At 38.2% G+C, this 12540-nt stretch overlaps 1 protein-coding gene across 4 annotated transcripts in view; it reads left to right on the top strand.

The window, feature by feature from the left end:
- Positions 1-12540, top strand: part of Armc3 (armadillo repeat containing 3) — a 97236-nt gene that overhangs the window by 68986 nt on the left and 15710 nt on the right. For 3 of the 4 annotated variants that reach the window (XM_047521263.1, XM_047521265.1, XM_047521266.1), the window contains 4 exons: positions 688-856; positions 2684-2784; positions 3453-3560; positions 4006-4113. In XM_047521263.1, coding sequence (XP_047377219.1) covers positions 688-856; positions 2684-2784; positions 3453-3560; positions 4006-4113 — 486 coding nt within the window. The remainder of the gene's footprint in view (positions 1-687; positions 857-2683; positions 2785-3452; positions 3561-4005; positions 4114-12540) is intronic. The other variant, XM_047521264.1, reaches the window with a different exon arrangement.

The raw sequence follows: 12540 nt of genomic DNA, 5'->3' as shown, positions 1-12540 counted from the left end.
TCTTTGTGTATATTGCCTGGTTAGCTGAAAAATTGGGATCCAATACTAGTTTTGTTTTAAATGGATAATGATTCTTTTTTTCCCCTGGAAGTGTCTGTGTTAGCTAGCTTTCCATTACTGTAACAAATACCTGAGATAACTCAACTTACAAAGAGGAAAGGTTTGTTTGGACTCACAGTGTTGAAGGTTTCAGTCAATGATCAGTTGACCTTGTTGCTTTTGGGCCTGTGGCATCTTGGCAGGAAGTAAGTGGCAGAGGATGCTGCTCACCTCATGGCACCCAGGAAGCAAAAATAAAGAGGAAAGGACTAGGGTTCCAATATCCCCTGCAAAGGCATGCCCCCCATGATCTAACTTCCTCCAATAAGACCCACTCTGAAAGGTTCTATCACCTTCCAAGAGCACCAAAGTTTGGAAACCAAACCTTCACACATGAGCCTCTGGCAGACACTTATCCAAATCAGGGTAGTTTCTTTCACAACTGTTTGAATATGAGTCACTACCTGGCATATGTGTTCTCCAAAAGGGCTGATTTGTCTTCATAATTTTGTCAGTATTACTTTATCTAAGAGGGTGGGGGAGGTGTTCAGCTTGCATCTCAATTCCTTCAGGATCTTAAGCATGTAAGTGGAAGCTCACCGTTGGTTTGCTCATAGAAAGCAAATAATGTCTTGCTTTTATTGACAGGGCTTTAGATATCCTTGAAGAAATTAATCTATCAGTGAGACGAAAAAATAAATTCAGCGAGGCAGCTTATAACAAATTGCTCAACAATAATCTCTCTCTGAAATACAGCCAGATTGGCTATTTGTCGTCAAGTAACATAATTAGTGATGGATTCTATGATTATGGTCGGGTAAGTGACAGCGCTTATTTGTGTTTTAGTGTATATGATAATAATTTTTCCTTTAATCATGATGCCATTACATGGCCATTTTACAAGCACCAAACATGATTTATATTTTTACAGACAGAAATTTGAAAATTAGCACAATATCCTTAACTTTGGTTATAAGATTTCACATTCTAATAGTTTTAACCAGAATCTTTTTATTTGTAGTTTAATCATCTTGCTAATGCCAGTCTCAAGTGTCAAATAAGCTATAAAAGGGACATTTTAAATTTGAGGCTCTATTACTTCTTGTGCTTAGTGGAAAAAAAGGATTTTTTTTTATTTCATTAATTAGACTTTGGAACTAACCATATTCTAATACTGGACTTTAAAATGTAGAAGAATATTATTTTACTTAATTACATTTTGATGCAATTTTAAAAGAACATATGGTATAATTCAGCATTAATATTGAGAGAAATATAAAGAAAAAGTAATATCTTGAGGACTTTTTGATGTGGTTTCTTAAGTTAGGATTTTTTTCTTTTCTTCCTTCCTTCCTTCCTTTTTTTCTTTTTTCTTTTTTTTTTTTTTTTATACTTATTTTAAAAACCAAAGACAGTAAGGGGCATAGAGGCATAGACAAAACTTTAGAATTCCGCAAAGCTGAGAAACCCAATATGATTTGCAGACTTCAAAAAATATATATATATAAGTGTAACTCAAAGTTCCTGAAGTCAGTTAAAACCTATGCAGGAGAAAAAAATGACAAAGCGGGGGGCGGCCACAGAGAGAATCAAGAGTTAGTGGTGGCAGCTCTCAGAGAGTGACATCAAATGTATGCTTCCTGGGCCCCAGGAGAACCCCAGGAGCACAAGCTGTGTACTTGGCTGGGCAGGTGCAGGAACTCAGGACCAGACTGAGCAAGGCTGGAGCAGAAGCCTTCTTGGACCAGAAGCAGAAGAGACGAGGCCATAAAAAATTAAGATAGCTGAGCTGTATTGGGGAGGGAGCTCTCGATCACGGCAGCAGAGAATGTGAGAAAATTTGAATGATGAAAACAACTAGTCTAAAACTTTACCCTGGCTCCTCCTCCAGCACCACCACTATACTCTGACACCCTGTGTGTGATACACATAACCACTGCAAAGCCACAAGGGGTAAACATCCCTGAAGGGACCCGGTGAGAGAACAGTAGCAACTAAATCAGAGAGGTAAAGGGATGCCAAAGACTATCAGAAGGACTTGAGCTTTAATCTGAATGAAATGGGAAACTGGGGCAGGAGGGTAAGATCTGCCTTATTTTTCAAAAGATCACTTTGCCTTATTCTAAAAGGATCACAAAAAGTATCTTGGATGAGAACGGAACCTAACCATCAGTTGATTGGAAAGAGATCTCAGAGGTTGATCCTAGTCCATCCTCTCCTACCTGACTGATAAAATTGCCTGCATAGGGCTTTGTCTAACCTGTTTTTCAGATGTCCTCGTGACACTTGAGTAGTCAGTTTTAGCACTTAGTTACTTTTACAGACGGCAAATTCTCTCTGAGGCATCTAGATGGATTGCTGAACTTGGATACTTTCAGGAGCTAAGAAACAGCTGAATGTTAGGCTGTGAAAATCGTGGGACACTGGAGAGATGTATCCCACCCAAAGGCAAGAATGCCCTACAGCGTCAGATTCCCCGTTTTAAATATATGTATACACACACACACACACACACACACACATATATATAACATGTATGTGAATGAATTAAGCAAACTGTCAAGAACATATTCCATCAAAATTTACTTAAAAAAAATATTGACTCGTACAGAGAATACTTTTCAGTTCTTAAACTATCTTACAGATAAATCCTGGCACCAAACTTTTGCCATTGAAGGAACTCTGCTTTCAAGAACCAAGTGATCAACGAGCCGTACTCTTGATCAATAGTAAAGCTTCTGATAAGTGAGTCTATGGGCGGAGGCAGGGGATGCAGGAAAAGCACATATTTTGGTTTTTTGTTTGTTAGTATGTGAAAAGGTACAGATTCCCAGCATGGTGTCTTTCTTTTCTCCTGTATCTAACACTCCCATGAAATAAACACTGGTCCATAAGCTCACAACCTGACATGGAATAACCAGCCACCACCACCAACGCAACCTGCTCTCTGCTCTTTTCCTTTGACACATGCTGTCAATTTCCAGGGGATTTCTGAAGTCAGGGTTCTCACTCTGGGAATAACTGCAGAAAGTGTAGATAGGAGTCAACCAAGATAAGTTCTGTTAACAAGTCTCTAGAACTGTGTACTAGACTATAACCACCCAGCATTTTTCTTTAAAATAAGAAGTACATGGTAGAACTAAAAAAATCAAAACTCAACATTCTTTAAAATGATCATGTATCTATATATCTAATATAGTACTAAGGTGATAAATTTTATATAAATATTTCCTGTTCTAGTGTATAAATGCTTTGTGGCATTCTTTGTGTTGTATTCTCTCCTTTATGCCGTTTATGTTCCTGTTAAAAGTCTGCTCCAAATATGGCTTTCAGAAAGAAATCTGTTCTGTAGGATAAAACCAATATTGACAAATAAATTACTTGAATTCATAAGTAATTTCAAATGTGTAAAGTTTTAGTTCTTCACCTCCATCTATGGATGATAAATCATCAGAAATGGGTTATGGACGAAGTATTTCTTCTTCTTCATCTTTAAGAAGAGCAAGTAAAGAAAAGACCAAGTAAGAAAATGATGTTTTATTTGTACTCGAATAACTCTCCCCTGAATCTGGGAGGGAAATTTTTTTTTTTTAGATTGTAGCAACGTGATTCTTATTCTTCTTATCATAATATAATTGCATAATCGCTTTTTAAATTGCTGTGGCAAAGAAGTCTGTAAAAGGAGCTGGGAAATTCAGGCTTCCCCTTTTGTCTGCTGTTGCCCCTACAGTATGTTGAATGACTGTGACTCAGTTCTGTGAGCAGACAGCTGTGGATGAAATGATGTCCAGCACCAGGTTCCTAATGGCAAAAAGAACCAAAGCAGAATGAAAGGGGAAAGGCCTAATATACCATGAAATGTCCCGCAAATGTAACATACTGTTATTTTCTGAATGATTATAATTGATTGTGGTGTTTTCTGAATGACCAAAAAAAAAAAAAAAAAAAAAAAAAATTTTTTTTTAGCTTCCGTTTTAGTGCTGGATTTGGATCTCCCACAGAAGAGAAAGCAGAGCCTGCTTCTGGAAGAAACACTGCTGCTAGCAGAAGTGCTGCAAAGGAAAAAGGACCCAGGTAGGAATGTGTCACTGTATTCTTCTCATGATAATCAAGCCAAATTACAGTGGTGACAGGGAGAGGTGACTTCTATTTTTTTCTCAGTGCTGGGAATAAAGCCCAAGGCCTTGGGCACACGAGACAACTGCTGGAACACTGAGTTGCACCCCCAGCCCCAGAGGTGGCTTTTAATAGGAGGTTTTGGGGTCTGGTGGTGTGCTCAGTGGTAGAGTGCTTGTCTAGCACATGTGAGTCTGAGACACTGGATTCCAAAACAGGAAGTCAAAACAGGAAGATTTATGACTGAAATGGTGTGTCGAAGGAGGCAAGACTCCTGAGATGTAATTAAAAAGTACCTTTAGTTTGCCCCTAATAAAAAATTTACCCAGAGAGAATTTCTTCTGACTCTAACTGAGAGTTTGGGTCACTGTGGTCACTGATAGGAACTGTAAGATCCTACCGCTTGAAGTAAGAAATGACAACAGGAACTGCAGGCTCTAGCCACCCCATGAGTCCAGCCCTGCCCCACACATTCCTACCCAGCCTACTTTTGGCTGCAGGGCCACCTGCTCGGGTCCTGCCTTTTACTCCCCTTGTGCTCACAGAGCCTTGACCCTTCAAGGTAGAAGCATCCAGAAGAGGGAAACAGGACAAAGTTCTTACTTGATTGGAACAATTATATTGTGCTTTGGGGGCTTTTTTTTTTTTTTTTTTTGGTACTAGGGATTGAACTCAGAGGTGCTTAACTACTAAGCCACATTCCCAGCCCTTTTTATTTTTTTATTTAGAGACAGGGGCTCACTAAGTGGCTAGGGCCTCTCTAAATTGCTGAGGCTGACCTCAAATTTTCCATCCTCCTGCCTCAGCCTCCCCGAGACCCCGGGATTATGGGTGTGGGCCATTTCTGTAACATGTTGAAGCACTCACAACTTAATCTCATTTGCTCTGTGTCACTTTGGTCTACTAGCAAATCCCTTATTTTACTGGCTCCTTCCATCTCCCCATTCTTTGTGACACCTCCAATACTGTTACTCGCCAGGCTTCTTCATCTCCTTTTCTTCTCTCCAGAGTTTTCGTTCTCATTCAAATTTGTATGCTAGCTAGGAGCCCTCTCCTGAGTCCCGACCTGTACATCCTGTGGCCTGTTGGAGCTCTCTGCACCGCCCCTGCCGGCACCTCAAGTCCAGTATGTCCCAAATTGAATTCACTGTTGCCCCCACTCCCAAGCCTCCTCCTCCTCCTCTCTTCCCTTTGCTGTTTAATGTTACTCCAACTCCCACAGATTGCCAACCCCGCCATCATCTTACAGTTTTCCTTCACGCCGATACCTAGTCAATCTCTCTGTCCCGTCCATTCCATTCTTAATTATTGTCCCTTAAATTGATTCCTTTCCTCCGTTACTTCCCCAGTTCAGGCCTTGATATTGAATCTCAAGCTTGCAACTTTCTTAGGATCAGCCCCTCCTGCCTTTTGCCAGCCTGTGCATTAACCTATCCTTCCTGTGCCCTGAAGAGTTACTATTTTGAAAGTTTGATCATATTGTTACTCAAAAGGACCTTTTTGCCGCACTCTATGCCAATCACTGAAACAAGGTTTTCAAAACAGTTTTTTCTTTTTCTTTTTCCCATGAAGTGACCAAGCATGGACGTAAGAAAACAAACCTCATTTCCAATCCACCTCTCCGAGGATGAGTATTCATGGGTGGAAACTTGGGGAAAGGTGGGTGGAGGTTAGGCCATAACTGGTGGTCTGCGCAGGCGCAATCAAACTTCATCACTTTAGGACAGAGGTGTTATTGCTAAAGTTGTTGATGTTTTTTAAGGTCAACTTAAAGCAAGTAACTAAGAGCAGGTGAAACCGATTAAGTCTAGAGGGATTATTCTGTTTTTTTCCCTCTGCTTCTGCTTGAAACAATGACCCCCTGTCATCTCCCAGGTGGAGTCCAGGCCCTCCCGGTGGCATACGCTGGGGTAGCCCTGCCTTGAGTGCTCGCTAGTTCCTGTTCTTTATTTTCTTTATATTTTTGTGTTTGTGGAGCTTTCTTTGACCACCCCTGGTAAGCCTTTGTGAATTGGGATTTTAAAATCTTTAGTCAATGTATTTTTTTCTAGTTTTGTTGAGGTATTGTTGACAAATAAAAATGATACATACTTACTGTGTGCAGCATGATGTTCAAATATACATTGTGAAATGTTCACCACTATTAAGCTAATTAACATATCCACCGCCACAGGGTGACCTTTTTTGTGTGTGTCTGTGGTGAGAACCCTTAAGACCTACTTTTGTAAAATATTTCAAGAATTACAGTACAGTATTATCACAATGTCACCATCCCATCTATCTCATCTCCAAACACCCTCCTCTTGCATAACTGAAACCTCTCTGTGGGTCATTTCTCTTATCTATAACCTGCACTGATTGGTGTGGGTTTATTTATTGTTCTTTCTTAGGAAGCAGCTGCTCACATGTTTGGAACCAGCCAACTGTTCTGTTTGCCTGCCCTCCTAGTCATCCACCTATGACTGTAGAAATACAGGAATCTCACTCTTTTGCATGTAAATAAATATTCATCTTAACCTTAAAAAAAAAAAAGAAAAAAGAAAGAAAGAAAGAAATATCCCTACAGTTCTTGATCTCACAATAAATCCATATTTTCTGGGGTAGTTTTGCTAAAGCTTGTGCAAGAAAGTTAGAAATGCTGCTGTCTTTTATCACAAACTAATGTTCTTCCTGGAGATTAATTTGTAGAAGAGCTAATTTTGCAATTTCCAAGTGTTTCCACATTCATTTAGAAGTAAAATTTATTTAAGTATTAAAACCCTTATTAATACAATTTGGTGCCTTCAAAAAGAAAGTGCTTCTATTTATAGCAGGAAACTACAGTTCTGGAGTTCCAGTAAATTATCTCTTACATCACTCAATAATTTGGTCCTCCCCTGAAGGTGTACCAGATGGTATCACCTGCGAGCCAAATGGTTCTTGCTTCTTACTTCCTGCAGCATGTTCAGTAGGAAATACTCATGCTTCTGCTTTATAGGTGGCCCTGAGTAACCACAGGAATTGAGGTATCCACTCTTAGAAAGCCCCTTGCAAGCTACTGTGTTGTTGCCTACCTGTACTCCAGCTACTAGGGAGGCAGAGATAGGAGGATTACAAGTTCAAGGCCAGCCTGGGTAACTTCACGAGGCCCTGTCTCAAGATAAGGAAAAATAAAGAAAAAAGGTGTGGATAGCACTTGCGTGGTATGCACAAGGCCCTGAGTTAGATCCCCAGTACTACTACTACTAGTACTAATTATTATTGTTATAAAATAAAGAAAAAACTCCCTTGAAATTTCAGAATAAAGGTGAAACCACGTGTTCTGCAATTCTGACTTTCCTCATGTTGTTTTCTAATATTAACTTAAGATCTTAACTATTTATGGGAAGATATTTAATTTATTTTACAAAAAAAGGAAAAGGGTTAAGATAATATATCTGAGAAATAATAACTTTTACTTAGATATTTTATCATAATATACGATGAATGCATTTAATGATACGTGATTATACTTTCTACTCAGCTAAGCAAATATAGTATTTAATTTGAAAATATGAAACCTTTAGGTACTTGTGATTAATAGTTTTATAATTCTCAAATAGCAATTGACAGGATTGTCTTTCTATATTTTTCTTGAAATAAATTAAAAAGAATATTCACATGGACTTCAGTTGATCCCTCCTTCCCACCTTATGCTTTAAGTAGTATTTAACGATAATTTCCACTCCCCGTTTACTACTCGCAGAACAGAAAACATAAGTGAGTGTATATGTATATCTTAGGTGATTATCCAATCTGCCCTGTTGAGCTTTGTATTCTTGGCCTTCTTGATCTTGGGACAGATTTGAGTGCTTTGTTCTTAATAGCACAACAAAATAAAAACTGCAGAAAAGCTACCATGTAATCTTAATATTACCAGACCCTATTATTATAAACAATATGTGTTAAGAAGATTTGCCCTCAAAAAAAAGGAGACAAATTTTGGAAAGAACGTCATTTGTAAGGAAGAGAAAATATTTAGATAAAACAACAATTACTTTTAATCATAAACAAATGTTTATTTATATACTGCTAGTTACTAAATGATAAAACTCTGTTGGAAAAAAATTAGAGAACAGGCTGGCCAAACTAGGAGTAGTTGCCTGTGAATCAGGATCTAAAAGTTGAACTGTCCCTCTCCAAACTCCACCCAAAGTCCCACACCACCCCATTCTGGAGAACTGGGGAGCTAGTCCCCGGGCAGGGAAGCAGGTCTGTGGTTGTGCCCAGGGACACAGGGCTTCTTCCAGCCCACACTCCACCAAAAACAGCCTAGAATCCTAGGAACTTGGTCTCCTTTTTCTCATTCTTAGACCCAATCCCCACGGTTGTCTGGGGTCATAGCAGACTACTTCTTGATCTGCTTCTTTGTGACTGTGGGTACAGCAACAGACTTCAAAATGGTGAAGTCTTTAAACATACCATTCATGCACCTCAGTAATGATTAAGGGGGGGGGAGCTCAAGCTAAAAAAATGTGAAAAGTGACGATCTGAGTCCCATGAAGTGAGAAGTCTGTGACTCTCCTAACTGGCATCTTCCCTGTAAATTCTTACAAAGTGGCTCTGGCAGAGGGCTGGGAAATCCTCCCTGCTTCCTTCCTCCCTGAGAGTCATCTGTTCTCTGGATGCGGGCTTTCAACTATTGGGGATCCCTCAGGAAAAGTCTGATAAGGTGAACCTTACAGCAATACAAGCGACAGATAAGACATTATGCATTGGCCCAGAGGAGTTTTAACTAAATGATGGCGGCACCCGGAAAATGTTCAGGCCAGTGGGGGGAGGGGTGCAGAGCAGGAAATGGACTGATCACATCACATCACATGGGCAAGGTGCCTGGGGTTAGCCACAGGAAAGAGCGAGCTCTTCCATCTCTGTAAAAATATAATTTGCGTAAAAGCAAGATCATAACTTCTGTACAAATGTAAAATTAATACCCAGAAATTTTTATTTTTTTAAATGTACATATCAAAATATCAAACTTTACAATTCTATGAATTTTAAAAGAAGTGGAGATATATATAGCCATCCATTCAGTCGGGATACAAAACAGTTCCATCGCTCCAGAACCTAATCTCTGCTATTCTCGGATCTGTTGCGTGATGCTATAGTTCAGTCTCTTTGGGAATGCCATTGGAATGGGAAGACTCAAGTGGAACTTCACCCAGATTAGTACTTTTGATATTCTTCCAAGCTGCTTTCTGTATCAATAGCGAATTCCTTTTTATTCCTGAGCATTTCATTGTATGGCTGTACCATAGTATATCCATTGACCTATTTATTCAAGGACATGTGAATTATTTAGAGCTTTTGATAATTATGAATAGAGCTGCTGTAACATACACAGTTTTTTAGGAATGTAAATTTTAATTTCTGCAGGACAAATATCTGGGTGTGGGATTTATGGATTATGTAAGAAATATATGTCTAACTATATTAGACACTGACAGAATTTTCCAGGGTAGTGATAGCATTTTGCATTCTCAGCATTTCTAAGAGTTCTAGGTGCTCCATATCCTGGCTAACACTTGGTATTGTCACTATGTTTTGTAGACATTTTAATAAGCAAAACTGATATCTCCTCATGGTTTTAATTTGCATCTCCATAAAAGCTAATGATGTTGAATATTTTTTCATATCCATACTTACCATCCTAATATCTTCTGTTCAAGTAAGTATCTATTGCAGTCTTTTGCTCACTTTTTATATTGGGCTGTTCATTTCCTTACTGTTCAGTTTTAAGATCTCTATATATTTTAGTTTTGAGTCCTTTGTTGAACACGCAGTTTGTGAATATTTTCTGCCAGTTTGTACCTTGTCTTTCCATTTTTTTAAACTGTATCTTTCTTAGAGCAAAAGTTTTTGCTTTTGATGAAATCCAATTTATCAAATTTTTTTCTTATGGATTTTGTTTTAGGTGTCATGTCTAAAAACTTGACTTACTCCCAAGTCAAGAGTCGTCCTTTGTTTTCTTCTAAAAATTGGATGTTTTTAGATTTTATATTTAGATCTAGCATCAACTTTGAGTTAATTTTTGCAGAGGATGTGAGGTTTAGGTTGAAGTTCAGTTTACATATGGAAATACTTCAGACTGAGAATCCAATTATTCTAGTAACATTTGCTGAAAAATGACCTTCCCTTTTTTTCCTTGAATTTTCTTTGCATCTTTGTCAAAAATCACTCAAGTGAATTTCTACTGCTCAAGATAGGGTTTGGGCCATGATTCCCAAAGATAATCCTTAGAGCTACAAACTTGAGTGTTGAAATCTGAAAAGATCAAAATCCTTAAAGTCTAAAATCCTGAAAGATCAAAATTACAAGCATATAATTCTGGAAAAAATAATTTTAGCATTCTTTAAAAGAGATTTATTTGCATTTTTAAAAAAGGGGGATTTATGTAAGAAACTTATAAAAACACACAGAACACTTCATAGGTCAAGTACACAATAAAACAGGTGATAATAACATATTTTTGCAAGCAGAAACACTCTGGTAAACTAATGACAGTTGCACAAGGTGACATTTAAGAGCAGGCAAATGACATTCATAAAGAAATAGGCCAAAAAACAGAATGTATAAACATACCACTGTGGTTGGTAATTATGCGCACCCAGTTTTATAACTACCTTCTTCTGAAAACCCAGGATGGACTGCCTAAATCTTGATCAGATCAATCAAATATCACAGTGATTTACCACCACATATGGAGTTACCCGAAGAGTCAAGATCTCAAAAGATTTTTTATCTTCCACAGTGCATACGTAAGAATAGGATATCTCTTTATTAACTGAGGAAGTTTCAGCATTTTTATATATGCACACAACGTTTACACACAAATTCAATGTTGTGATAATGCACTTTTAAGGAGTCAAATCTGCAAAAATGAAAATGCATAAAATGAACTAGAACTTTCTAGCAGCCTATGCCATTCATACCCCTCCTATTGGAAATGGCACAAAAACGAAATACATAGCACTGCAAATTGTTTAAAAAAAAAAAGGCATGCCGATAATATAAAATGCTGGGTGGGGGGAGGAACTAAAGTAAAATTTAAAAAAGAAACATGATATATGGAAAAGTGAAAGTATATTACAAGGATAGATTATGGGCAACTGCATGGAGGTAGTCCATAAGAGTTAACTGGATGACTCTTGGTATGGCTGGTTATGTTTTAAAGTCTTGCATATCAATCAATAGCTGTGTGGGGTTTTTTTTGTTTGTTTTTGTTTTTGTTTTTTTCCTTTTAGGGGATGGCACACCTTAAAGAATACATTCATGTTAATTTCCCACACAGTACTGCTCCTTTTGAAATTCTACCACAATTTGACCTACTCTTACACAGGCATTTCCCACTTAATTCCCAACTCCTGTGCCATGCTTTTAGGCTGTTGTGGGTACATAGAAGTCCTTGTGCACTCAAATAAGATGACAGACTTGGTAAGGGAACAGTAAACTGTTGTGTGTCCTTTTATCCCCCGGTGCACAAAATCATTTTCAAACCAGTTGGTAACTTTGTTGACATCTTCAAGCAAATGCAACTTCAATTCATTAAAATGCCTGTAATTTTATCAGCTGGAAAGAAGGTCAAAGCAGAAAAAAATCATGCATTTTTAAACTGAAATTGTGATTGCTATATTGTATGGCCAATCCCATCTCCTCAGAATGCAGCTTTTTAACCTCTTTTATGCACTTTTTTTTTTTTCCCACCCCATGAGATTTGTGGTTTGCAGGTTTTTGGCTTTCAGGATTTCAACACGATGGATTATGGCATTTGGAATTGTGTTTGAGGGGATTATGATTGACACTGGTCAAGATGGCACAGACTAGTTTTTGTCTGCTCCTCCCTGCTAAATACAACTATTAACCCTGGAAAGAATGCAAGAAATAATGTAACCAAAGGAGAACTCCAAAGATGGTAAGAAGCAAACAACTTGAGACCTGAGAACTCGGGGATCAATGCGGCAGCAAGGCATTTTATGTCTGCTCCCTCAAGAGAAGACCACCAACCTAGCAGCGGAAAGCATCTAGTAGTCTCTCTGACGATACTAAGCAAATCCAGTACCACAGCAAGTGCACATGGAGCATTCACAAATATGCTGGGCCATATGTTGAGCTTCAGTACATTTTAAATAATTCAAATTATACAGAATATGCTCTCTAACCATAATAGGATTAAAACAGAAATGCAACAACAAAAAAGCTTTAAACATGTGGAAACCGAATGACATGCTTCTAAATGATCCATGGAACAAAGAGGACATCTCAAAGGAAATGAAAAGGAACACAGAAGTGAATTTTCAAAGTGAAAACACAATATATCAAAATTTGTGGGGCACAGCTAAAGCAGTATTGAGAGGGAAATTGTGTTGG

Source organism: Sciurus carolinensis, chromosome 12 (genome assembly GCF_902686445.1).
Source record: "Sciurus carolinensis chromosome 12, mSciCar1.2, whole genome shotgun sequence".
Classification (NCBI taxonomy): domain Eukaryota; kingdom Metazoa; phylum Chordata; class Mammalia; order Rodentia; family Sciuridae; genus Sciurus; species Sciurus carolinensis.
Note: the sequence above shows the minus strand (reverse complement) of the source record. Positions and strands in the feature narration are given on the sequence as shown.